General features: G+C 47.0%; 1 protein-coding gene across 4 annotated transcripts in view; it reads right to left on the bottom strand.

The window, feature by feature from the left end:
• BCAR3 (BCAR3 adaptor protein, NSP family member) overlaps positions 1–27,421 on the bottom strand; it is a 201,940-nt gene that overhangs the window by 30,714 nt on the left and 143,805 nt on the right. The window contains exon 1 of one of the 4 annotated variants that reach the window (XM_082384085.1): positions 20,708–21,308. The exons of the other annotated variants lie outside the window; for them this stretch is intronic. Coding sequence (XP_082240211.1) covers positions 20,708–20,791 — 84 coding nt within the window. The 5' untranslated portion in view covers positions 20,792–21,308. Of the gene's footprint in view, positions 1–20,707; positions 21,309–27,421 lie in introns of those variants that run through there. 4 annotated transcript variants of the gene reach the window in all.

Below are 27,421 nucleotides of genomic sequence, written 5' to 3'. Positions count from 1 at the left end.
AATGGTTACTCCGTACTCACTGAATGAACAAATAACCCAATGTCTATGACTTTTCTTAGTTATGGAGGTTCTCCTGTTTCCTCTCAAATTATTTGAAGCCCTGGTTTAACCGGGTGTGTTGCCACACAGCTAAAGGATGACTGACATTCCTCAGTCTTTCTCTCTTATAGGGAGATGTGGCCACATGGCTAAGTTTTGGCCAAGGAAGGGTAAACTGCCATGTTGGTGGGACTTCCAAGCTGAGATGTGATGGCTGGAGCTGCAAAACCATCCTGGATAATGAGGAAGAGGCCAAACCATAGGAATAGGGGAGCAGAAGGCCTGAACGAGCCCAGGTCCCTCACAACGGTGAGGCCAGCACTCCAGCCCTGGAGTGCTGGCCTCCAGGTCTTCCATGTGATCTTCTAGCTTTTTTAAGCCTGTTATTTTGGGTGTTCCTGTCACTGGCAGCTGAGCTAAATCCTAACCGATTCTGTGACCCTGGCCTCTCTTTAGCCACCCTGACAGTCTGTACACCTAGCCTAAATCCCTTGTGCTGAGTCCTGGGTCCACTTCTTCTTGGTCTGAGCTCTGAAAATGCAGCAACCAGCAGGTCCTATCCTCTGTGTAACCCTCCACTGAAACTGTGTCCGCCCAGACCCCGAAAGCTATCCCCGTACTCTCCTCGCTCCCTGATAGCCAACACCCAGGCCACGTCCCATTCCCCCACCCCCTCTCTCTTTCTCAGCATCTCATAAACATCAAAGGTCTTTTGTAGCATTTTATATGGGGCAATCTTTTACTTCAGGTTTTGAGATAATATTGTTTTGCACTTGTTACCAAAAATAAAAAATCAGTTCTCGTTACTTCTGTCCTAACTCCTTAGAGGAAAGTCCACAATTACTGTTCTCTCCCCCTGTAGACTCGGGAGCTGGGGCACTCTAGGGAAGTACCTAGAGAAGAGAGAAAAGATCCGTAACACTGACTCTCAAATAATCTGGAACAGAAGACCAGACTTCAGAAAATATGCCCTTAAGCTCTTGCATAATTTGTGAAAAGTTAGGAGGTTACACAGTTGTCCAGACTTGTATTTTAAACGGGGAAGAGGAGAAGGGAAAGGGAGGGAGATGAAGAGGGAGGGGGTGGAGGGGGAGCGGGTGGAAGGAAGGGAGGGAGCCAGAGCCAGAGAAAGCAAGAATTGCAAAGGGCTCTTCATTTCAAGCCAGTGAGGGCTGGTTCTACTGCATTAAAAGGAGCCAAGGGGGCCTCTGGGAGCTTCTGCATCTACAGATGATGTGGGCAATGTCTCCCAAACAACTGAAGAGGCAATTCAAAAGTCACCCACATACGGTCACTCTCATGATTAAAATAGTGGTTATTTGGGGGAGGAGGCCTTCTAGAACTTTCACTCATTGTTTTAATCACATATATTAACGCAACTTTTATTTTTCCCAGGTGCCTATTTTATGACATCTTGACCTTGCTGACTCTGATTTTGCCACTGTAGGTAGGTACTTTGATGGGCTGTCAACCCCGTGGTTGGCGAGGGGTGACCATATAAGAAAGTAGTTTACACTGAATGGAAGTGCAGTACTCACTGACCTTTGGACCTTATGTTCTTCAACTGCCAGAGAAAGCAAGAAAATAATTACAAATAATCGATCTCTCAAACAAATGCTATAAATGTTACCAATGACCACCTTATAGTAACACAACTTTTTCTTCAAGCTCAAATTCTCTAACTATTTGCCCCTAAATTTGAACTTCATTCCTGGAAGATAAGTCTGATTCTTTGTTTCTCGAGCCTCTTATCTTGAGGAGAGGAGGTGGCAGCGAGGGGAGGCCAGAGATGGAATAGGGTTTCACTGCACCAGCACGGGCCCTGGCCATCCTGAGCTCCACCACACACAGCAGCTGGGGCACAACCTCCGGAGGAAGGGAAGCTGCTAGGCTTTGGATCAAGAACATTCTGCCACGAGTCTTGCCAGGTTCATTCCAGGGACCAAATCCACCCGCAGCCACCATAAGAGAAAGATGCAGGCTGGACACGTATCTTCTACTCCAAGTCTTGCCTGAGTCTGATCCATCAGAGATTTGAGAGCAGTCCTTTTTTTTGGGGGGTGGGGAGGAGGTGTAAGAAAATGTGCTATGTACGTAAATTAAGCAATAAGTATACCTTGAGCAGGAAAGAAAGGAAAGAAGAAAGGGAGGGAGGGATGGAGGCAGGGCTTAGTAACTACTGTGTCAGGGTTACCCACTCACATGGCTCCACCTCTAAAACTTCTTCCGGTCCCAGTCATTAGCTCTGGGGTCTGAGACGAGAGGTAGGTAAACGGATAACTACAGCAAACGGGATGGATGAGGCCCACAACTGTCCAACCGAATTGAAGTTTAGCCAGAAAATTCATAAATTACTATCATTGCTGCTTTTCATGGAAATCTGAGTCTAGCTACTACTACTTTCCTACTGCCAGCATTTTCATAACCCTGATGTCAACGGATGTTATAGCACAGTGTTTAAGAGCTCAGGCCAGCCTGCCCCCTCCATCCATAGGCCACTGTGCCCCTCACCAGCTGTGTGGCTCTGGGCAAGTGACTTTACCTCTCTGTAGAGCTCCTGGTCTGCAAAATGGGGATAATAACATATGACGAGACGTTAATAGGGATGAAATGGATCAATATCTGTAAAGCGCTTATAACATACCGTGGCACACAGACAGCACGAACTGTTAACTGTTTTTATAGGCCTATGTCAGAATGCTACTCACCTGGTTAAATAAAATGAACAGTTTACGTTTGAGGTGTTTAAGGTCTGATGCACAGGCATGGTGGGTGGGTCAGCATGTGGGAGGAAAGCAGCCTGGTACTTGTTTAAGTGCCCACTGGCTACCTCAATCCTCCTCAGAAGCCTCGCTGGCCACCTGCCCCAGGCCCTCTGGTCTGGTTACACGGCCAGGACCAGTCCTAGCTTGCTGAGGCCGCCTCCGAAAATCACTCTAATCTGGAATGAACATCTCTGGAGCCCCACACCGCAGGCAAGTCTGGTCTTGACAGGCTGGAATAGCCGGAGCCCAGGAGATGGTTGGAAAACACATTCTGGAGGCACAGAGCCAGCTCCACCGACGTGCTGGGAACCTCGATTAACAAGGAAACCCACATGTCAACAGTTCTCTGAGGAAGCAAAAGCTGTTCCAGCCCAGGGAGGAATGGAGCTCAGGGTCTCCTCTTGCAACGGCTGTGTGATGTGCGATCCTGCATTTCAAATCAGGCACAACAATGGGACCCAGAGTCTCAGGAGGTTTGTGTTCCTGAGTCCGGGGGATGAGGTACGTGTGCTCGCCACCATCGGGGGGAAAGCCCCAGAGCCGCTGTGGGAGGCCGCTGAGAGGATTAGGAAAAGATGGCATCTGCGTTATAACTAATATTTTATTCTCTCCCTGCCTGGAAGGAAAGCTTCCCAGTTCCCACAGAATTTTAAATTGTGCAAATTACCAGGAAAGACCACATCCCCAGGCTGGGAGCTGTGGATGGAAAGGAAAAGACTGCGGAGGCGCCATCTTGGGGCCAACAACAATGGTGACCAAGCAGTTTGCCAACCCTCAGGCTGCCGGCGGGCGACAACAGGCTGGGTCCCTACCCTCAGGAGGGCACATTCTCCTAGAAGCCCACACAGGGAATAGTTTAACACATCCCTGGGCTCTGGAGACAGAATGCTGGGATCTCATCCCTGCCCCTCCAGCTCCTTAGCCTGGGCAAGTTACGCTCCCTCTTTATCCTTTGGTTTTCCCGTGTCAAAAGGGCCCCATATGGGGTGGGGGGGGGGGTAGGAAGGAGAAGACGGGGTATCAGGGTTGGCCCTTGAGGATAAAACTTGAGAACAGTAAGGGTGCTTTGGGCATTTGAGCTAAGAACAGCTGGGCCTGGTCAGATAAAGGTGCTGTTTGGGGAGGAGAGGGCTAGAGCAGGCGGAGCCTCTCCCCCTAACACCCCAAGCACCCCTTTTCTCTCCCCAGGAGAGCTCCATCTTTTCTCTAAGTATGTGGTTCAAACCTACCTCCCTGGACATTGCTGGCTGACCTGGCTAAGTCCCTGACCCAAGCTGGCCTAACCAAAGTTCTTCCTGGGATCTTTCTAAGGGAACTGAGTGAAGGACACCCTACCTTCTTGTGAAAACGTCATGAGACTGGAAGAATGGAGGTTGCTTCACCTTATGTGGACCAGATTGGGCTGAGAGAATGAAATCATTGTGCAAAGGGAAGAGGAGCAGGAGATGGAAGGGTCCCAGTGGCACACACATCCCTAACCCCCGCTGATTATGTTAACTGGCAGACTCCCCTGATACCTCAGTTAGTTTGCGCTGGACTCCTGTCACTTGTGACCAGAGAAGTCCTGAGCCAGGAAGACAGGGATCAGACAGATCAGACAGAGGGGCACTGTAGCCTAAGAGGTGAGACCTTCACACTCCAGACGGTGAGGGCCATTGACACTTTCTGCCTGGGAAGGCAACAGGTACAAAAGAAAGATGCTTCTGGACAGATCAGTCTGGCTGCGGTGAGCAGAAGAGACTGGATGGGGCTGGGGTAGGCGGCACAAGGCCAGTTCAGAGTCCTTTGAAATGTGCTGATGATGCCCAAATCTCCCTCTCCAGCCGTTAGGGTTGCTGCTGTGGTAGGGATATTTACCAGAATCCACTTCAGAGCTCAGATGCCAATATGGATAAACGGAACTCACCTTTTCTGCAAAGCCTGCTCTTCTCCTCCTTTCCCAGTCATTGGCACCTCCACTGCCCTCATTACTCAAACTAGAACCCTCAGAATTGGCTTCCACTGATCAAGAAATTCCTGATTATACCTCTCACCAAGGCCCATTCTAATCCCCGTGGAGGTTATCATGTCCTATTCTCCCTGAACTTTCACAATAGCCTCCTGACAATTTCCCTACCCCCATGTCTAGTGCTACAACCCACCACCTACAAAGCCACAGAGTATCATATCCTCAGAGACTTTAGTCAAGGGGTGCCCCAGCTAGGGCTGACGTGAGATCCAGAGTCTCTTCTAGCCCCTCCTCCCCCAAAATGGATTGGCTTATTGTGTCCGGTTTTCACTCTCCCAGGGCTCAGACCTGGTCCATAAGGGACACAGACCCCCATCGCCCTCTCCTCCCAGATCCCTGAGCTTTGACCACATTACATTCCTTGCAGCCCAGTGAGCTGATGCACCATTCTTGCCATATACTGACACCTCATACAGGGATCCAGGTCTGAATTTGCTAGGAGGCCCAGGTCACGAGAAGGCTGTGGATGCCTACGTGAGGCATCTTTGTGGGTCCCCAGAAATAAGTGGCAGAGCCTTGATGGATGGGGGAGATGGGCAAGGGTACTGCCATTATGCAGTGGGTCCATGAGTGGGGTCCATGAGTCAGCAGATTTGGGGCATTAAAGTTTTTTGGACTTTATTTAAAGGGTCCACATGTTCCAAAGGGCTCACAGTATCCTACACATAAAACCCAAAAGCAGGCAATGCCCTTCTCCATCTGGCCCTGAGCTCCCTTTCTGAGGCACACTGACACAGGGCCCTGGTCACAGGACCTTCCACGGCTTCATGAACACACAGTCCCTTACGCCCCTCCTCCATGCCTTCTCTCATGGTCCAGAGACAGTGACCCACCTGCAGGTGCCACTGTGCAGCCTGGCTGGAGCCCAGGCTGGGGGATGGGGAGAGGCCAGAGGGGAGTTGGATGAGGCAGGCAGGGCCTTGAAGGCCACACTGAGTTAGTTTGATTTTATCAAAGGGGGCAGGGAATCCACTAACACACTCGACACAGTGGAGGCAATGCAGTCTGCCAGGCATGAGCTCCTCGAGGGCAGAGGCCATGGCTTACTTGCTTTGGGCTCCCAGAGCCTGGTGGCTGGCACGCAGCTGGTGTCCAGTAAACACTGACTGACTGGAGCCAAGCTTTGCCATTTCACCCTCTGTGTGGTGGCTTCCTTGCCACGGGGTGGGGAGAAAAAGAAAGAGTTTGGAGGTTGGTCAAGAACAGGTGATAAAAAACAGAGCCATAGGTCAATGGAACAGAATAGAGAGCCCAGAAATGAACCTACACTTGTGTGGGCAATTAATCTATGACCAAGAGGCAAGACTATACAATGGAGGAAAGACAACCTCTTCAGTAAATGGTGCTGGGAAAATTGGATAGCTATATGCAAAAGAATCAAACCGGACTACTTTCTCATGCCACATACAAAAATAAACTCAAATGGATTAAAGACTTATATGTGAGACCTGAAACCATAAAACTTCTAGAAGAAAACATAGGCAGTACATTCCTTGACATTGGTCTTCATAATATATTTTTGGATATGTCTCCTCAGGCAAGGGAAACAAAAGCAAAAATAAACAAATGGGACTACATCAAACTATAAGGCTTTGCACAATGATGGAAACCATCAACAAAATGAAAAGGCTGCCTACTGAAGAGACGATATTTGCAAACGATATATCTGATAAGGGGTTAATATCCAAAATATACAGAGAACTCATACAACTCAAGAGCAAAAGACCAAACAACCTCATTTTTTAAAACGGGCAGAGAATCTAGATAAACATTTTTCCAAAGAAGATATACAGATGGCCAACAGGTACATGAAAAGATGCTCAACATCACAAATCAAAAGGGAAATGCAAATCAAAACCACAATGAGATGTCACCTCACACCTGTCAGAATGGCTATTATTAAAAAGACAACAAATAATAAGTGCTGGTGAGGATGTGAAGAAAAGGGAATCCTCACTCACTGTTGGTGGAAATGTAAATGAGTGCAGACGCTGTGGAAAACAGTATGGAGGTTCCTCAAAAAATTTAAAATAGAACTACCATGTGATCTAGCAATTCCACTCCTGGGTATTTATCTGAAGAAAACAAAAACACTGATTAGAAAAAATATATGCACCACTATGTTCACAGCAGTATTATTTACAGTAGTCAAGATATGGAAGCAACCTAAGTGCCCATCAATAGATGAATGGATAAAAAAGATCTGGCATATATACACAATGGAATATTACTCGGCCATAAAAAAGAATGAAATCTTGCCATTTGACACAACATGGATGGACCTAGAGGGGGTATCATGCTAAGTGAAATAAGTCAGACAGAAAAAGACAAATACAGTATGATTTCACTTATATGTAGAATCTAAAAAACAAAACAAGGAACAAACATAACAAAACAGAAACGGACTCACAGATACAGAGAACAAACAGGTGGTTGCCAGAAGGGAGTGTGGCTGGGGGATGAGAGAAATAGGTGAGGAAGATTAAGAGGTACAAACTTCCAGCTGCAATATAAATGAGTCAGGGGATGAAATGTACAGTGTGGGGAATATAGTCAATAATTATGTAATATCTTTGTATGGTGACAGATGGTAACCAAACTTATGGTAATCATTATGAATGTATAGAAGTATCAAATCACTATGTTACATAACAGGAATTAACATAGTGTTGTAGGTCAACTATACTTCAAAAACAAACAAACAAACAAACTCATAGAAAAAGAGATCAGATTTGTGGTTACCAGAGGTGGGGGCGGGGAGGGGGAATTGGATGAAGGAGTCAAAAGGCACAAACTTCCAGTTATAAGATAAATAAGTCCTAGGGATGTAACGTACAACATGATCAATATACTTAACTCTACTGCACATTACATATGAAAGTTGTTAAGAGAGTAAATCCTAGAGTTCTCATCACAAGGAAAACAATATATTTTTTCTATTTCTCTAATTTTCTATCTACAGGAGAGGATGGATGTTCACTAAACTTATTGTGATCATCATTTCATGATGTATGTAAGTCAAATCGTTATGCTGTACACTTTAAATTTAACAGTTCTGTATGTCAGTTATACCTCAATACAACAGCAAGGAAAAAAAAAAAACAGGTGACCCTGACCACCTTTCCAGACTTCTCTTAACTTGTGTCTGTCTGCACCTGGGAGTAATAGTGCCCACTTCACAGGACTACCTGACCTGATGCACCTGGAATTAAAAAAAAAAAGGAACTGGCACAGTGCCTGGCACACGGTAGGTGCTCATGTGGAACAACGTAGAATTTGAACCCTCTAAAGATGCTTCTTAGCTAAAAAATAGAAAGTTACTTCACTAAAGAGTTTTTTTTAAAAACGAATTACACAACCCATCAGAAGGTTTTAGAGATATTTGGTCTTTGAGAATTTATCAATAGTTCTGATGGAGTAAAAAAGCTAGAAGTTGGAACTACCAATTTCTACTTAGGCGTAGGTATGTTTATTCTGTTTATTTCAGTTCCAAGTCAACAGTTGCTGGGGTCTTGAGTAGCACTAAATGGTTCCTTCTGTGCAGGGTGACGCTGAGCACCTGTAAGAAGGCACTTTCCCTCAGCGGCATGCTTCTCAGTACTAACATGCACACGCGGTTACTCCAGCCGGCCACACGTCCACAGCACAAAGGACAGAGTGGCAGCATGAGAGTGTAAGAAAGTTGTGTGTTTTGCACGAGGGCTGAGACGTCCTGGTACAGAGATGATGTGTCCTTCAGGGCCTTGGAGGCTTAGTCATCAATATGTTTTTTTGTTGAATTTTTAAGGTTGGGATGATTTTCTAGTCATTCATTCTATGACCAAGGTTGGGAATTAACTTGCTTGAAATAAAAAAAGGAGGATGGGAATGTGTGCATGAAAAGAGGAAGGGAGGGGGCGGGGAGCGGAGAGAGTGAAGAGGGAGGGAGGGAGGGAGGGAGCAAGCTTCTGGGCTATTCTGTCCTAGTTCAGAGTGTTGGGCCACAACACCCAGAAAGCTATCAGGCTCTCAAACAAAAGCTTCTCTCTTCTGCCCTGAGCCGCTCTACTCAACTGAGGGAGAGGTCCACAAAAGTCCAGGCCACTCATCGGGTTGTACCAAACAACTCCACAGGTCATGTTTTTCCATAAATCTCATCCAGAAGTTATGATCACAAACAAAATTGTAAGTCCGACTGCATGTAAAATTTGTCTAATGTCTCAGCAAAGACCATGTCCTCTGATGAGCCCATGGGAAACCCCTCTGAGTCCGCTGTGAACTGTCCCCAGGTGGCCAGGGCAATGCCAGAGTGCAGAAAGACCCTCATCTCAGATCCACTGAACTCCAGCAAGACATGCGATGATGTGACAGCTGTGCCATCTCGAACCCTAACAAATGCTGTAAACACATGAAGAGGTGGAGCTCCTCCACCCTGGAAAAAGCACACTTCTGATCACCATTACAGGAGTATTCTGAAGCCTCACCAAGCCTCTTTAGCATCTAGGGTTGCCTTACAAGAAAACCCGCCTAAAAATGAGATTCTTTGGAGATTTCAGACCCTTTGAAACACTGCCTTGTGCTGAATTTTAAGCAGTGAACCAGTTTATGACCAAATTCCAAAGTATATCAAGGGCTTTCAGAGATCCAAGTGGTATTTTTACCGTTGAAAACCTGCATAAATTGATCACGAAGCCACAGAATGAATAAATCCCAATTACTTCTGACACTCTTAACCCTGACCACAGGCTGAAAAACAAAAATCCACTTCTCCACCAGTTTCAGGCCCAACAATTTCTAGTACAAACCTTCAACTGTTTTAATCTGAGGTAGAATAGAATGAAAGGGGATGGCATTTCTGGCAATCCTAAGGCCTTGAAATGAAACTATTTGTATACTGGGTTCTGCGTCACCTTTGACTGACACTCGCTGGCTTTATGGCTTGCCTAAAAATATTTTATTACAATCCAAAGATAAGGGAAGAAAGGCTTGAATTTACTAATCCAACTTTTCCCACTGGGGTGCTAGGCTAGACAAATATAGTTTCTCATGCTAATACCTGTGATTAAAGTCAAAGTCTTTACCTAAGTAAAGAATTAATTTTGTAACTAGAAGTCCAAAGAGAAAAAATGTCAGATTCAAATTTTATATCTCATATTTGGTAGACAAAAGCAAATGGTGGCATGGGCAGTTGGGCATTTCAGCCCGGCCCAGCGCAGTGGGTGGCCACACAGTGGCCTGGCCATTGGCTCCGGGATGTATACAACATAGGGACATTATATCTAAGGAGGCGCCCTTCGTCAACAGCCATTGAAAATTTGTATACAACAGCTGCCTGGCAGATGGCAATATAGCGTCTTGAGGAAAGGGTGCCTAATTCTAATTCACACAAGGTCCTCTGTGGGCTAGCAGGGAAAGGCCCTGAGCTGTCCCGGAGGCTCTCTGCCTGTTAAGTGTTGGGCTCTTGACAAATGCGGACCTCTGCTCTCACTTGGGCCCCTTGCCTCTGAACCTGCTCCTTTCAATCCTGAGATTAAAGCTCAGTGACGCAGTCTTTGGAGGCAGCTTCCTAACACACACAATACTTCACCCTGTTGGCCAAAGTTCTGCAGAAACAATCAGGTAGTTAGTTTTTTTTTTTTTTAATTAAATTTTTGGCTGTGTCCGGTCTCAGTTGCGGCATGCAGGATCTTTCGCTGTGGCTCGCGGGCTCCAGAGCGCGCAGGCTCAGTGGTTACGGTGCCCGGACTTAGTTGCCCCGCGGCGTGTGGGTTCTTAAGTTCCCCGATCAGGGATCGAACCCATGTCCCCTGCATTGGAAGGAAGATGCTTAACCACTGGACCACGAGGGAAGTCCCAGGTAGTCAGTTTAAATCAAGAGCTTGATAGTCACGGGAGCACTGTGCCTTTGATTAAACTCAAGGACTTACCAAGTGCCTGCTGTGCCGCTCGGCCTCCTAGGCTAGACCTGAGGGGAGATGCAGACATGAGTAAGAAATGCTCCATGGCCTGACGTGGGCTACAGAGCCTCTTTGAGGAGACAAGACATCTGAAGGGAATATACAGTAATAAATCACAAGTTGTTTTGCTGAAGTTCTCAGTGTTTATTTTATTTGATGTCAGTGAGGGCCTTTGGCTCCTTCTGAGAAAGGACTCAGTAGCAAAGAGATTTCATAAAATCTCAATAAGTTTTAGCATTCTGAAATACTTCAAGTAATTTCATGCTAACGTTTAAGTTCCTTGAAGATATAAATTTCTCTTTTCAAAATCCTAGAAAGAATCTCATCTTCAGCAAAGATTCTGCAGATGGGTTTTGATGCCATTTTACCATTTTATAATTAAAACTGAGTAATTTACCACACTTTACATCAGATTCTCACTCCAGTGCCATTAAAAACTGATTTGCAATTTGCTGTTAAATTAAGATGCTTCATTTTTTTACTTTGTGTGATTTTCCTTTTCACAGACAAATGATGATACAGGAGCCGTCAGACACTAGCACAGATAGGAAAATGCCATAAAACCCCCCAGAGAGCCCAAGTCCAAGAGATTTCATTTTATTCATTATCAAACCTTATCAAATGCTTATCAAAAGAGGCTCAGAAACCATGAATAAGAAACATGAAGAGGATATCTGTGGAACTCCGTGCTTATCAAGGTTCTGTGAAATTCGCATTAAAATTCTGCTTTCCATATGTGTAAATGAAAAAAGACTAATTTTAATTTGTGCAGACTGGAGCCTTAAAGCAGCGTACTCTCTAAGCAGGCAGAAGTAACTTAATCCTCCATTCCAAACTAATTACATTAGAATCATTCTGATTGGGACCCACGGCTCCCTTTGATGTTAAACTCCTGTTGCCTTTCATCCACCATCATTCTCTGGGCAAGATCTTCCCCACACCCTCCCATCCTGCTAGATCATGAAGCTACTGCTTTTGAAGTTCAATTTTATTTTGATGAAACACCAAGGGACTGAAAATTATTTTTCACTGAAGGAGACTGATTTCGGTCTGAAAACCGCAGGAAGAATTCTAAGTGTGACAGAATGTAGCACATCCAACACCAAGAATAGCGTTTTTCCTTCACAAAGGTTACTCACATGTGAAAGAACTTGCTGAATGCACTCATTACACCATAAGTGCTCCTCCCCTCCCCCCTCCCCTGGCCCCAGTGGGTTTGTCCATCATGTTTCTTACCCTTTTGACAAAGCATTACCCAGGGGCTCACTCAGTGCTCAACTCCAAGGGGGTCTCACCTTTCTCTGGTAATAGATAAACTGAAACACGATAAGATTTTCAACAAGCCATTTGTTAACATCCTGCCCTGCTGAAAGCTATGGCAGGTACCCTTCCCTGTAGATCAAATGTAGATGATGATTTCCTGGAGCAGACATCCAAATCACCCCCATGAGGCAGCCCTGTATTCTGATTCTTCCCAGTGAGAAGTTGGATGTGCCACACTTACGATGAAGGCTGAAGGTCACTGGTTGCACTTAATCCTTTATTGGGTCAGTGAAATGAAGGGCTTCAAATAAAAGCCAAGTACCAGTTCGACGGATGAAAACCTCCTCTAAACTGCTTTGCTCCCTTTAACCATGTCCTCAAGTGACTTCCGATAATACCTCTCTCTCTCACACACACAAGCTAAAGAAGACAACACAAGTGAAATATTAATCGCTCCGTCTGGCAGTGAGATTCCATTCAGTAAGAGTAGTGTTTTGTTAACATCTACAGCGAATGAAAAAACAGAGACTGCCCTGGCTAAGGCAGACCCAGGATAAGGGTTTGAAGACCAGCTGACCAAAGTTCAGAACACAAAGAGAGCCAAACCAGAGATCTTTACCATTGGTAATTCAAGCTTGTTAATTCAACACCTTAATTCAAATTATGAGTGATTTCGAACACAGCTGTTCACCAAAATGGATGCCTTATTTGCTCTTCAGTAAGAATATCAGAAAATAAAAATCAACTTAATTCAAATACTATCCTTTCCAAAAACCAAAAACCCAAAAAACCACCCAAAACCCAAATTCTATCCTTTCCTTAATTCACCTCAAATGCATGAGGCATTACTGAATAAACAAAATGCATTGTGATTGAAAGACACTAGGAGATGTAATTGGAAGGAAAAACGAGATATGCCAAACACGTGAAGGAAAATCCAAAGATTCAGAAAGCCTTTCAGTGTGTGGGTGGAATAAATGACTTTCCAAATTCTCTCTTTGCAAAATAGTACATGACTAACAACTGTCTCAGAAAGTGCATTATATATCAGAGCTAAGTACGGAGTAGATTTTCAGTAAAACTAAATGACTCATCACAAAATGGGTTTTGGCCAAGCATCGACTTCACTGCTTCCAATATACACCTCACACACATGCCACTTTAAAGGTATATATTTCTCCCAGAGGAGTTCAAAGTTCTTGACACTCACATAACTCATCTAACAAGTTTTTTTAAAAAACACACTAACACCATGCTAGATGTCATGGACAGGATCAGGGAAACAGCAGCTGGACTTAGAGGGACAAGATACCTAATACAACACAACTCAGATCTCATGAATCATATGATGTCTCTGGAATTAAATAAGTAGCAAGAATATTTATATCTCACAAGAGAAAACATGACCAAGGCCCTGAATTTTCGTGACTTGCTCAGACTTATGCAGTAAAGGACTGCCTGAAAACTAGAATCCAAGTCTCCCAAAGTATATAAAGAACCAGACATGTTTACAGGAAAAACCTGGGGAACATGAGGGCTGTGTTGATATATATGAAGGTTTGGGATGTTCTCGTCCCAAGATGGCAGGTCACATATTCTTGGTTCAACTCCCTAGAGAAACGAATCCAGACTCCCTCTTGTCTTATTCCTAGGTGTCTACTCATACCAACTAATTTGGCCTCAAATAGACATGGTCATAATATGGAGGGGAAAGACATGTATCTGAAGGGTTATTATACCCATTTAACTGAAGAATAAGGTGGATATTGCAAGGCACAGATTTTGACTCAATACTAGGAGGAACTTTCTAGCAATTTAGAGTTTTCAAACGTGGGAATGTATTGCCTTTAGGGTACAGTACACCTCCCATCTCTAGAAATGTCAAAAAGAAGGGCAATGAAATGACCTCCTACGAAGATTTAGGGCCAGGTGACCAGTTAGGAAGTTACTGCAGAATTTTAAGCAGTAATAGATAATGAGGCCTGAAGTAGTACAGTACTGGTGGGAGAGACAGGAGGAAGGGGTGGATGAGAGAAGAGTTTAGGAGTAAAATCATGAAGACTTATAATTGATTAGACATGGAAGATGAATAGGGGGAAAAGACATGGGAGCTCCTGGAAGATGACTGAGCCATCAACTTCCAGTACAGAAGCATGAGCGGGGAGCAAGTTTATGGAAGAAGATGTAGAGCCTGAGGTACCTGTGTGCCATCCGGATGGAGTGGCTCACCAGGCCATGGGATCCAGGTGCTGCAGAGAAGGGCTTGAGAATCCTCAGTGTAGAGGGGGTATGCTGTCTCAAATGTCACCTAAGAGATGGGTTATAGGGGGAATATGAGAAGAGGGCTAGAAGACACTGGCTTTTTTAAGAGGCAGGCTAGAAAGAGAAGCTGAAGACAGGTGTCTTAGTCCATTTAAGCTCCTGTAAGAAAGATATGATAGACTGGGTGGCTTAAACAACAAACATTTATTTCTCACAGTTTCTGGAGGCTGGGAAGTCTAAGATCAAGGCACCGGCAGATTCAGTGTCTACTGAGAGCTTGCTTTCTAGTTTAGAGATGGCCATGTTCTTGCCATGTCCTCACATGGTAGAAGGGATAAGAGAGCTCTCTGGGATCCCCTTTATAAGGGCACTAATTCCATTCACCAGGGCTCCACCCTCATGACCTAATCACCTCCCAAAGGGCCTACCTGCTAACATCATCGCACTCGAGGTTAGGATTTCAACATGAATTTTGGGGGGACACAAACATTCAGTCTATAACAACACAGCAGGATGGGTTGGGAAGGATCTAGGAGAAACAAGTAGAGTTCAGTGTCCTAGAGGTTGAGAGGAGACTTCCAGGAAAGGATGGCCAACAGTGCCAAGTGCAGCAGAGAGTTCTAATAGCATCCGAATTGGATGGCAGCCACAGGACTCTGCGAGGACAGGTCGCTGATCAGGTCAAGGGGGCTGAGTGGCCAATGGGAAGTGAGGAAGCAGAGACTGTGTTAACCAGCTTTGGGGATGGAGGAAGCCGGGGCCAGGAAGGAAGACATGGATATAATGATTATTTTTAGAATGGGGAAGACTGAATGAAGCATGTCTAAGCTAAGAGGAAAGTGCTGGTAGAGAGGGACAACCTGAAGGTGCCTGAGGAGTCTTTGGGGAGGAGGGTGGTCATAGGTACAGGTGGCAGGGCTGGCCTTGGTCAGGGAGAGGGACATTTCATCCTCAGAGGCTGCAGGAAGGAAGAGAGGGTCATGGATACGGACACAGGTAGAGCTGTAGCTTGTGCGGGCAGGGGTGGGGATGGAAAAGTATCGGGCCTGATGGTCTGAACTGTTGCTGTGGAGTAAGAAACAGGATCTTATTATGAGTGTTAAAAACAGGCTTAAAGAGAAGGTGGAGAGAGGAAAATATGAGTGAGCTGAGCAAGGACAAGCAGAGCGGACGGGAGGCTTCAAGGACGTTGGCATGAGTTAGGGGAGACGCTGGTGACGCTCCTCAAACTCAACCTGCACACAAGAGGCCGACCCCAAGCCCTCCCCGACTCCCATCCAAACTGTGTGCTGGCCCCCCGCTGCCCTGCACCATCTGTGAGCCGACCGCCTCTCTGATCTCATCTCCTTCCGCTCCTCAACTTCAGCCTGAAGTCCCGTGTGCGACGCCCTTTTTCTCCCCAGGGCCTCTTCTACCTACGGCTCCTTTAGGAGTTGCCCAGTGTTACCTGCCCGGGGAAGTTCCCTGACCCAGAACTGGGTTAATACCTCTGCCCAGCACCTCGCGTTGTGCTGTGTATTCTCCCTGCCTTTGCACCACCACGTGGTACCTCTCCGTGGTACCTCGGAGAGAGCTGCCTGCATGCCCATCTCCCCAGCCGGATACGGAATTGCTCCTTTAGGACAAAATCTTTCACTCTGTCTCCCCAGCACCCATAGGCCCTTGATACACATGCTGGGCATGGGGGTGGGGGTGGGGGTGGGAGCGGGGAATGAGTAGATGAATTCTGAGTGGGAGACTGGCTCGTTGGTCCCTCAAATCCCATCTTACTACAATGAAAGAATCTAGGATTCTAGCTTGTTGGTTCTCTCTGTATACCTGCTTTTGTAAAAGCACACACGTATTAGAGTGGACACTGGGGAGAGTTCTCCATACAAACTAAGAGACTGATCATAGCCCTTTCATAAGATAGAAAAATAGGCCATGACATTCTCGTGGCCAGAGCCAGATTCCAATAGTATCTCCCGGGGCTATGGACATGCATGAAAATCCAGATGAGGACAGAGATGCTGCAGCGATGTCCAACCCAGCAGGCACTCCTCTCCTCCTCTCCCCCCACCAGGACAGCCTGAGTCTCCTCTGCTGCCCTGGGGACGTCCAAAAAGTGCATCAGGTAAAAGGCCTCAGCTCTGTCTCTGAAGGCATCTTTAAACCCAGCGACAGAGGTCAGGGTCCTCCGCGTACCGCTGCCGTCTCACACGTGGGTGCGTGACGACCGTTGTGGCGCACGCACCCCGACGACTCACCAGCATCCTTTCCAGTGTCTGGCACAGCTCCATCTCTCTGCGGTCCTGGAGGTGCTGGCCCGCTAACAGAATTTTCCCAGGATCCCGGTCTCGCTTCTGCTTCCCACCCACGTCTCTCCAACAAAAACAAGGTCTTGGCCAGGATCCAAGCTCTGGGGTCTGTGGTGAAGGGGGCACTGGGATCCAGACCCTGTCAGGCACGTCCTTCCCCTGATGCTGAAACCAGATCCCCGTGGCCCCCAGATGCCAGTGGAATGCATTTAGGTTTCTTTTAAAAAGCTGTGCTAGGCCTATTTTTTTTTTTTTTTTTTTTTTGGGAGAGCAGGAGAAATAAGTGAGCAACTACTAACTGCCACAAGGAGGGGCTGAGTCACTTCGAAAGACATTTCCCCAGTGGCTTTTTCCACCTTGCGCAGCTTGTGCTGGCGATGCATCAGCCCCATGACAAAGGCAACTTAAGCCACTGTCAACACCAGGGTGTATCACCAGTAACCAAGCTGTCACAACAGCAGACAGACCAAGGGATGGGCCACAGGGAAAGTGAGCAGGACTTTCACTCTATTACATGACACTCCAACACAGAAAGGTAGTTTCCAATGAAAACAAGTTTTGAGGACCCAACCATCCAAGGATGGGCAGATGAGACACCTCAGGCTATAATGTGCATTCAGAGAGGCTCCAAATACTTTTTCCAGGGGCAAGGGAAATGATTTAAAGCAAAACAAAACACAACAATAGCAACCGCACGATATAAGCTCTTCCCACTATAGGGCACTTTGTGGCTGCAAAGACAGTCACACCTCTGTGCGAGAACGTGTATGCTTAAAATCCACTGCCTTCTAACAACGACTTCTCGTTGACAAGACCAGTGCCGCTGGACTTAGTGACTGGTTAGCCAAGACTTACTGATTCATTTATCCACCAACTCCCTACTCCAGCCTCCTTGTTGGTGTTCTTTCAGAAAGGTGGCTATTCTGCACTTGCAAGGTAACTCCAGTCTCTTTGGTTCCCCTGAAGTTTCCTGACACAATCACACCCACCTTCATCAGGAGTAGACACTGATAAGGCAGCAAGTTTCAGCTCCAGTTCCCCTGCCCACACACAAGGAGAATCAGGGACTCGAGGGGTCAGAGAAGTGGGCATTTGTCCCCATGGCCAGTTCCAGAAATGGGATCTATTGTGCTTCTCCTAAATTCCTTCTGCAGTTCTCTAGGAACTGGAAGGTGGCCCTGCCACTGCTGCAGGAAGGCGACCTAGTCTATGAAAACCAGTTCTGCGTCCTCCCTGAAGTCTTTCCTGAAAGCTGAGGTTCGCACTATGCTTTCCCAACTGAATTGTTAACTGAAGTATTAGTAGGGACAAAATCATCTTGTCAATGTTCACTGGTCTTATGATGGTATCAGAGAAAGGACACTTGGCTTGAGGCCACAAAATCTGATTTCTACTCCTGGCTCCCCACGAAATGATTCTGGAGCAGGGAGCTTCTCTGAGCCTCAGCTTCTCCTCTGTGGAAAGGGGTAAACTACTGTCCTGCCTGATTCAGCTTGTCTTGAGACCCCAGGGAGACAACTTGTGAAGGAACTCAGACATTGGAAAGCCTTTTGCAAATGTAACGAAATGACACTATGGACTAATGGTCTTATGGGAAGTCCTTCAAAGGCAGGAACCTGCCTCAGCTGTCATTAAATCACCCCCTCCCCCCGCCGCCACCTAACAAAGTTCTTACACACGGAAAGGCTACGATATTCGCCATTCAGGGATTTTCAAACTTGAATGTGCTCCACTAATGTCGTGGATCTGGAATATCTTCATGACAGACTCTTTTCCATTGGGTGTAAGCAAAATGTCCTTTCCTTTTCTTACTCGAGATCCAGAGGTCTTTTGTGAAATGAGTGCCTTGTGTGAACGCTTCTGGGATGTTAAAGTCATGACCCTTGACATGGCCTCAACTTGGGAGGACCAGCAATGACTGCAGATCCTTGACCTCCTCTCCATTCTTGGCCTCCCAATTAATTCTTTTCCAGGGCCTTTGTATTCAAGTCCACACAAGGCCCTTAAACACATACTAACTTCTGCAGAATCTCTGCAAATGAGATCTTATTCCCTGAAAGCGCCTGTGTGATTGGTCCCCTATGTAATGAAGGAGCTTTTATATTTTTAGTTTTCTTCCCATACAACAAACACTATTAATAACATTGTACTTTCTCCAGAGATGATATGGATTAGACCAAATGGAAAGTTACCATGGCTACCACAGTGTTATTTTTGGTATGAGAAATTCATGCCAAGGGAAGTAGCTTCCATGGTCAAGAATTGGAGCTTTATTTCCGCTTTGCTATCAGGCAATCAATTCCAATTTAATTTTGAAACTCTAATTGCAACGGAAACTAATTATGAGCAGCAAGACCTGAAACCCCTAATTAAAGTGGGAGTCAATAAAGTGATGCAGCTTTATCACTGGGGCAACACTGGCAGGAGGAGGGATTTGAGCACAGGTACGTTTTCTTTCCCAGGTAACTAAGCAAAACAAGACAGGGAAACACATCCCAAGACTCGGAGGGAAAGCCTGAGCTGGGTCGGAAGGCTTCAGGTTCTGGTGAGTGAGCAGGGCAGGTCCTCTCTCTGTGCTATGAAGATGCAACATACTAGGGTGGGATAGAAGCCCAGGTGGGAAGGAGGTTGTTTCCACCTACAGTCAACCACCAAGAGTGGCCGTGGTAGGGAGGCCGAAGGACGGTTAGTTCAGACCAACCCCATGTATTACTGTGGCCTTTCCATGCAGGCCCTGGAGAAAATACCTGCAGAGGCGCAGTGGTCTCCAAACAGAATCTCATCACTCAGACCCAGATATTTATGGGCTGTTTCCTCAGATACCAAATGGTGAGTTGCACTTTTCTGAATTAGCAGAAGTTGGCTTATGGGAGGACTTCTATTAGAGTGTAAATCTACTGTCAGTCCCTGCAGTGTGTGATTCCCTTCGGGACCTCCCCGTCTATCTCCCACAGCTTTAAAATACTGTTAATGGCATGACTTCATCGGCCCCACTCTAGAACGATCCATATTTAGGCCAGAAACCACATGGTCCTCACGTCACCCCACTGGGCTCCAGGATAGAAAGGGGCTCTTAAATCAGGGAGGAAACACTTTTAACCTATGATTACTCACTCTCCTCCAAATTCCTTGACAAAGAGACAAAAATGAACTTGGCTGAATGGTTAGAAAGCTATTCTGAACACTCCGAAAGGGCAGTAAAATTAGAAGAAGCCTCTCCTCTTCACATTCACTGTCTATTTTTCTACAAAGGGCTCTTTCTCCCTGTAACAGGATTTCCTATGAAATTTTCCTGTTGTAGCTTTTTCAATGGCACCGAATAAGTCAGTCCCTTAGGAGAGGGAGCTCTGCTGTCAGGGTGGGAAGAATTCCTTGAGATCTTTCTGATTCTTATTTCCCATGAATAAATGAGGTCCTTAGTCATGCTGGGGCCGACAGGATTTTTCCAAGGCAGACAAGCCCCCAGATCAGTGACAGCCTATACTAAATGGAATTCTTAGTTGTTGTCACAGGTGGGCAACAGAACAGAGGTTTCATCTTGAATTAGTCAAATGAGGTTCTTTGAATATTTTCATCAAAATAAATAGTGTATTGACATATTACCTTTGGTACTGATGTCTTGTAACAAAGGTTAAGAATGGGAGCATTCTTTAAACTAAAAAAAAAAAAAAAAAGACAGTTCTGAATACGGAAATGTTTTGGAACGTGACTGCAATTTGAAAGGAGATATTTGGTAGTTTTTGTACTTATATATGTTACTGACATAATGCAGCAGCAGAGTAAGTGGAGAGAGGGGCTCAGCCTTCATTACAAACAAGGGGAGAGAGAGAGAGAGAGAGAGAAAGAGAGAGAGAGAGAGAGGGAAAAGAAAAATACTATTGAGCTACCTTGGTATAAAATTTCAGCCCAAGGAAACTGAAAGTCTCTTGAAAAACAGAGCTTCATCCTAAAGCACAGACAAGGAGCTCCCTTCTGTGTGGCCCGATTCTGCTTCCAGAGGAGACACACCACTAGGGGCTTATGAAGATCCATACGTCAAAGTCAGCGCCTCTGTTTTTACAGCCAGCGGGCTGCAAACTTTTCTAGTGCTTTCAAGGCCCCCCAAAGAATTTTAGATGTACCTTATCTCACACCTACCTTTACTCCAAGGAAAGACTTGCGGTGATAGAAGCAGCACAGAGCGGCCGAGAGGGCGTGGAAAGCATTGCATTCCTTAGGCATCTTTCAGTCTTCAGTCCCTGGACCACACACTTTGTTTAGGGTTAAAGGAGAGGGGGCTTGAGGCGCGAGAGCTCCAGCCCCGCTGCAGCAGCTGTGCTGCGCTGCTCCAGCCCGCGGGCCGCAGGGGACTGAGCGGCTCCTTCTCCCCCGCCAGGCTGGGACTTTCCCTCTCCGCTGAAGCCAATACGATCCACTCGCTCAATTCTGGCAGGCGGGTGTCCAGCCTGCCATGCACACGGTGCCAGAAATCCTCATGTGACCAGACTCACTTTCTGATGAAATTCTAACCTCTTTTAGAAGAGGCTTTGGGCTTTAGCTGTCCCCTCAATTTAGAGACCCAGCAGAAATCATTATCCCCCCAGGCAACCTTTCCTCCCCAGGGCTGAAGTCACCAGGCAATCTGCTCCTAGAGGCTTTGTTTGTTTGCTTGTCACCCCAGCACCTAGGAGTTCACACATCACACCACCTTGTGATGAGACAGAGGCTCCTTTGAGGAAAGGACCCAAAGGCGAACTGGGTGTGACTTTCCCCTAGGAGCAATCCTAGAAGTCCTGAGAAACCTGGGCAGAATCCCCATCCCACTCTCTCAGCCACCCCCAGAACTGTTTATTTTTAATTAGGATGCTCCTGGCAGCCAGTTTGCAGCTGATAACGTTGGCATAGCCATCACTATTGGCAAAGCACTGTTGCCTTTAGGTGTTTAATTAGCAAGTCTGTCAGCTAACACCCTGAGCAGCCTGTGTCCTCCCCAGCTGGCTGTGCAGCCTGTTGGGAGGATGGGGGACAGGCTACGTACCCTCTTTTGACCCAACTGTTGGTCCCACTCTCCTCCTTCACTTTAAATACTTCACTGTAATTGCCCATCCTGCCTAACCCAGATCCAACGCACGAACCTCATGTCCAACACCGCCAAGCGATTCTCTGGCGCTAAGAGGCCTTTACCCCTATCGAGAGCCTCCCGACACCTTAGGAGAAAGGAATTGCTTTTCTCCTTTCATTCCAGTCAGGGTGGATTCTCAACAATTCTGTTTTTTTTTTTATTTTTTATTTTTAATCAAACCCAGGTTTCTGCCTGTAGCGCTTCCTCTCCTACCGTTCCAAATATTAACTTTCTGTGGCTTCGGCCACTCAAAAATGGAATGTGTCCTGAAGCTTTCTAAAACTTCACACAGGCAGAAACTTGTAATGAGGAAGAAACAGAACCTATTCAGTCCAGAAAGGAACAACACCAGATGAGGCATGAGGGAGGTATGAGAAATATCCAACAGGATTAGTGTCAAATCCTCAGGAGGTCTTGGCCTTTGGACTAGGTCAAGTCAGCCTGTAAAAATAGAGAACTGTTTGTTCAATGCCTGGTGTGTGGCTTCTGTGCTTAAATGAGGGCTCTGGAGAGCGACAGATCTCACACTCACCTCAAGGGGCAGAGGCTCAGCCTAATAAACACCTCTAACGTGGGGATGGAGCTACAAAGGGCCTGTCATCACAGGAACAACCAGGGGGGCTGACTTCCTTTCTGCTTCCTCAACTGGCTCCCCACCCCCCATGATTCTGGGGCCCAGATGTGCAGCCCTGGGTCCTGGGAAGTCTACCTGAGACCTTGGAAGCAAGCACCAAGGGTGGTAGAATTCATGGGGTTTTTGAGCTGGAGGGGCCCTTGGAGATGGTCCAGTTGGTGGGTCAATACTGTTCCCCAAGGTCCATGAACTGGACCCATGAGGAAGCATTGTCTCTGTTTGCCCTCATTTCCATTAGATGGGGTTCAAAGAGTAAGTCCACGTGAGCAGCCAGGGCCCATGGCCCCAGCAGTTTTGTGGGGATGACTCATCAATCAGGCCAATAGCCACCAGGTAAGGGGCCCAGTTTGCACCTGCTGTTCCCCTTTGAGAGGAAGTGACAAGCTCTGTCAGAATAAGAAACTCCCAGGACTTCCCCGGTGGCGCAGTGGTTAAGAATCCGCCTGCCAATGCAGGGGACGTGGGTTCTATCGCTGGTCCGGGAAGATCCCACATGCCGTGGAGCAACTAAGCCCGTGCACCACAACTACTGAGCCTGTGCTCTAGAGCCTGCGAGCCACAACTACTGAGCCCGCGCGCCTAGAGCCTGTGCTCCGCAACAAGAGAAGCCACCGCAGTGAGAAGCCGGCGCATGGCAACAAAGAGTAGCCCCCAATCGCCGCAACTGGAGAGAAAAGCCCCCACGCAGCAGTGAAGACCCAACGCAGCCAATAAATAAATAAATATATAAATAAGAAGAAACTCCCCAAGAGGCTAGCATCCCCGGCTCAGAAAAAGGGAGGGAAGCAGCTCCTTAAATCCTGTACAGAAATTCAGTGAGATTAGTCAGCCAGAGCCTCTGAATTCTGATACCCTACCCACAGAAAGATTGAATGAAGTGCATTCTTGAAAGAAAATATACTTAAAAAAACTCAGACATGTAAATTACATAGAATTACGTAGTCAAGTGCTCCAGCGCCAGGGTAAAAGCAAAACAAAAGACACTCAGGTCACTGCAGAATCACAGCTCTTGTCACCTGAGGCTTTCCCTGTTTACTCTAAAAAATGTTTCCATAATGCACGAAGAATTGGTTCTGTCAGGATTAAACAGTGAGCTAATCTTATTAGGTAACTGTTTCCTAAGCACTTTTTATTTTTTTGTTCCACCCCAAAAATAATTTCTAAAGCAGCACTCAAAGGTTTTAATCAATTTTCCCCTGAAATGGCCAAGGAGAGAGACTAAAATAACATGTTGTTATTGCCACTAAAGATGATAATTGCATGAATTCGTAAAGTGCCCTTCACTGACTTATGTTTTTTGATGTCTCCCATCCACACCGATCAATTCCCCCACATTCTCCCCACAATGATGATTCTATTCTAGTTACAAAGAAACAGAGGATCAGAATGGCGTGTCACGCAGCAGAGAACAAAGGACCAGGGACTCCACCCTGTGCTTTTGCCAGAACCTGGTATTTGATCACCAAATATGAGATTTTTTAATGTCGTATAATTAAACCGGTTACTCACACAGCCCCATGAAAAAGGGTTGTGACCTGGGGTAGGTGGCCATTGTCTGATGATTTGGTACATGGGATTTAGGACCAGTCAAATTTTGTATTCAGGGCTTTCTAAACACCATGCTCTTCTGGGGACAGGGGTCAGCATCTCTAATGCAACCCCAGGGACTGATGGAGGCGGGGGTGGCCCGGAGCAAGCAGCACAGAGATCTGGGAAAGCGCTGTGCTCTCCAGCGCCCCCTCTGGCCTCCTGGGAGGCTCACTCCTCTGAACCAAGAAATACACCTGTGAGAAAAGCCAAGGCTGCGCAGCCAGGTGAACCCTTGAAGAAAATCCTCATGACCTCCCGTCAAATGTTGCCCACCCTGTCTGGGAATAAGGTTAAAGCAGACCAGAGGAAGGCCCCTGCACAAGCATTGCCATCAATGCCATTTTTTCCTTGGGCAGCCTTAATACTAACCTGCCCTATTTAGTAACCATGGAAACAGGGGTGCCTGCCAGTCATATTCCACAGACAAGTGCTTCTTGTCAGCAGCAGCCCTTGGGCTGGGAGGGGCTGAGAGGCGTACCAAGTCCCTTTCCCAAAGTGCCACAGTCCGCACTAGAAGATCAGCCTCATATATATGGAATCTAAGGAATATATATGGAATCTAAGGGAAAAAAAAAAAGGGTCATGAAGAACCTAGTGGTAAGACGGGAATAGAGATGCAGACCTACTAGAGAATGGACTTGAGGATATGGGGAGGGGGAAGGGTAAGCTGTGACAAAGTGAGAGAGTGGCATGGACATATATACACTACCAAACGTAAAATAGATAGCTAGTGGGAAGCAACCGCATAGCACAGGGAGATCAGCTCAGTGCTTTGTGACCACCTAGAGGGGTGGGATAGGGAGGATGGGAGGAAGGGAGACGCAAGAGGGAAGAGATATGGGAACATATGTATATGTATAACTGATTCACTTTGTTATAAAGCAGAAACTAACACACCATTGTAAAGCAATTATACTCCAATAAAGATGATAAAAAAACAAAAAAGAAGCTCAGCCTCCCCGTGAGGTAGACCCTCTCTCCAACATGGCATGGGGTGGGGACGAGGTCTCTGAGGAGGAAGATGTGCCTACCAGGTACCTGCTTTCCCCTGTTTCAGGGCAACGGAGAAAATAATGCTGCCCCCACCTCCACTCCCCTTCCCAGGGCCAGCCCAGAATCAAGGCATCAAGCCTTAAACGCACCAAGGTGCTCTCGGTCACTGTCAAGCAGCCCTGCAGACAGTGACACTGCCCGAGGTGGGCGGCAGGCTTTGATCGGAGGGCACTGATCCAAGGCCACAAGGCCCAGCTGGTCTCTGCCCACAGGGGACACACTCGGAACATGAGTCAAGAGATCAGCCCCAGTCTACACGGTCAAAACCGCTCAACCTTTGGGGCAACTGCTGAGATGCCTCACCTCCCTAGAAAGATCCATCCTTCCTGGCTTTTTGCCTCCACTAAACCCCAGTGATCTGGCTCTCGGTGAACAAAGACAGCTTTAAGGAGTTAGGGAGTAAGACGTTCCTCCTGGTGCCCTAGAAGCAGGAAGATTAACCCAGACTGGCCCAATCCTAAGGATCCGAGGCCGCCTTCCGCAGGCCCTGCTCCTGCCTGGGGAGCCCTGGGCTGGAAAGGGGCACATTTACCAGCAGCCCTGCTTCCCTGGCACCAGCTTGTCTGTGTGATTCTGATCACGGTAACCAGGAGGTGAGGTGGTAGGGGAGGAGGTCGGGCATCTGAGCACCTGCCCTCCCGTAAAAGCCACAGGGCTCGAGGAGAAGGGCTGGGAAACCACTGAGGGAGGAGGACGCCGTCAGGAAAGAGGTCACCTGCTCCTCACACGAGACGCAGCAGCTTCACAAGCCGCCAAAGACAGTTCAACACATTTTCCTATATGCAAACACAATTTATTTCCTGCTCCAAAAGGGAATGCAAACTGGATGCGGCGGGAGGAGGGCAGGAAGTGCCGGCTGAGCTCTTAGGGCTGGGTTGTGTGTCGCTGGCGAACACAGAGGGTGCATTTACGAGCGTTTGCTGTACGCCCCTCCTCTCGCTCTGACGGTTCCCCCAGATTCCTCAAGGGGATGAAAGAGTATGGCTGCTAAATGGTCTCTATCCAGAGGCGGTATTGATCTGCTTAGCACATAAAGAGAGACCAAGGACAGTATTCACAAACAGATTGCTCCCTACCGAGCCTTCCATCCCCTCCACAAATTTGTTTCTCTAATCGGCTATTAAAATTGTACAACTGATAACATGAAGCAAAATTAGGTGACCATCCAGCCCTGACTCTGCTTTCTCGCGCTGCCGCATACAATCCCGTCGCATACATCCCTCCACCACCACCTCCACCTATTTCCTGATATCACCCCAGAAATCCTATATTATGCAAGCTCAATTTTCTATTTTTAGCATTAAGGCCAAATTAAAAGAACATGCACAGGGCGTAATTCCAGCCTCTCAAACAGCAGACTCAGACTTTCTGGTGGCCTCAGCCATCTTTGAGAGTCTATGAAAACCACGGACCCTCTTCTCAGAACAAAAGGCACATATTGTAAAGTTTTACATATAATTTCAGGGGATTCCTGGTCTCCTGAAGCCCAGCCTTACACCCGTGGGAGTCTTACTCATCCAAGATGATCCGCCCCCCACCTCCCAAGCTTCCTTCCATTCTATACTTGCTGTGCAGGTGACACACCCAGAGCACTCATTTGTTCTCCTGTCATCGTAGCGCCTAGGCTTTCTTTGCTGTACGCTTTAACTCTTTCCCCTTCCAGCAACTAATAGTGACAGCAAAAGCCCCTCAGAGGCCCCTCCCATGCAGAGCGCTGCAGAAATGGCCTGAGGGGCATCCACAAAGCCAGAATGTGCAAAGGCTCACCAACCAGATCAACCGCATGGCCTCCTATCTCAGCTGCCACGGGCTCACCCCTCTCACAAGCACTTCTGCAAAATGACATCTGCCAAAACGGAGCTGTGAGACACATATCTGCACGTTTCAAGTGCTGCTGGGAGGTGGCATGGTAGAGGGAGGGCCAGGGTGGGTTCAAGTCTTCATTGTACCACTAGCAAGCTGGGTGACCTTGGGAAATTTCTTAACCTCTCTGAGCCCCAGTTTCCTCCTCCAACTTACTGGGTTTTTGTGAGGATCAACAGAGATAACACATAAAGAGCCTGGCAACACAGAGTCTAGGCACTCAGCAAATGTGAGCCTCCCTTCCCCCCTTCCCCTCCAAAGGAAGGGACCACAAAACCTATTTCTCCAGTCCATCCCTCCTACAGGGCACATGCCCAGCTGCACCCTAAACCTCACCCAAAGGGCAGGCTATGGGACCCACGTCCTGCAAGGAAAGTGTGGACAGCACCGCCCTGAGCCACTGACCGGCCCCAACTGGTACTGAGGTGACTCCTGAGCCTTGAAAGCCAGGGAACAATGAGGAGGAGTTTAAGAGGTTTCTTTAGCCTTAAAATATTTTTTAGCCTTCAGATTTTAAGACCGCGTATTAAAATTGGTTTGAATCACACTTGCTCAGATACCTAAGATGATTTTCTACTGCAGACTCTCTGTCATTTGGGGAGTTAACAGG

Source organism: Balaenoptera borealis (assembly GCF_965194805.1).
Source record: "Balaenoptera borealis genome assembly, chromosome: 1".
Lineage (NCBI taxonomy): Eukaryota > Metazoa > Chordata > Mammalia > Artiodactyla > Balaenopteridae > Balaenoptera > Balaenoptera borealis.
This window is presented reverse-complemented; position numbering and strand designations above follow the sequence as displayed.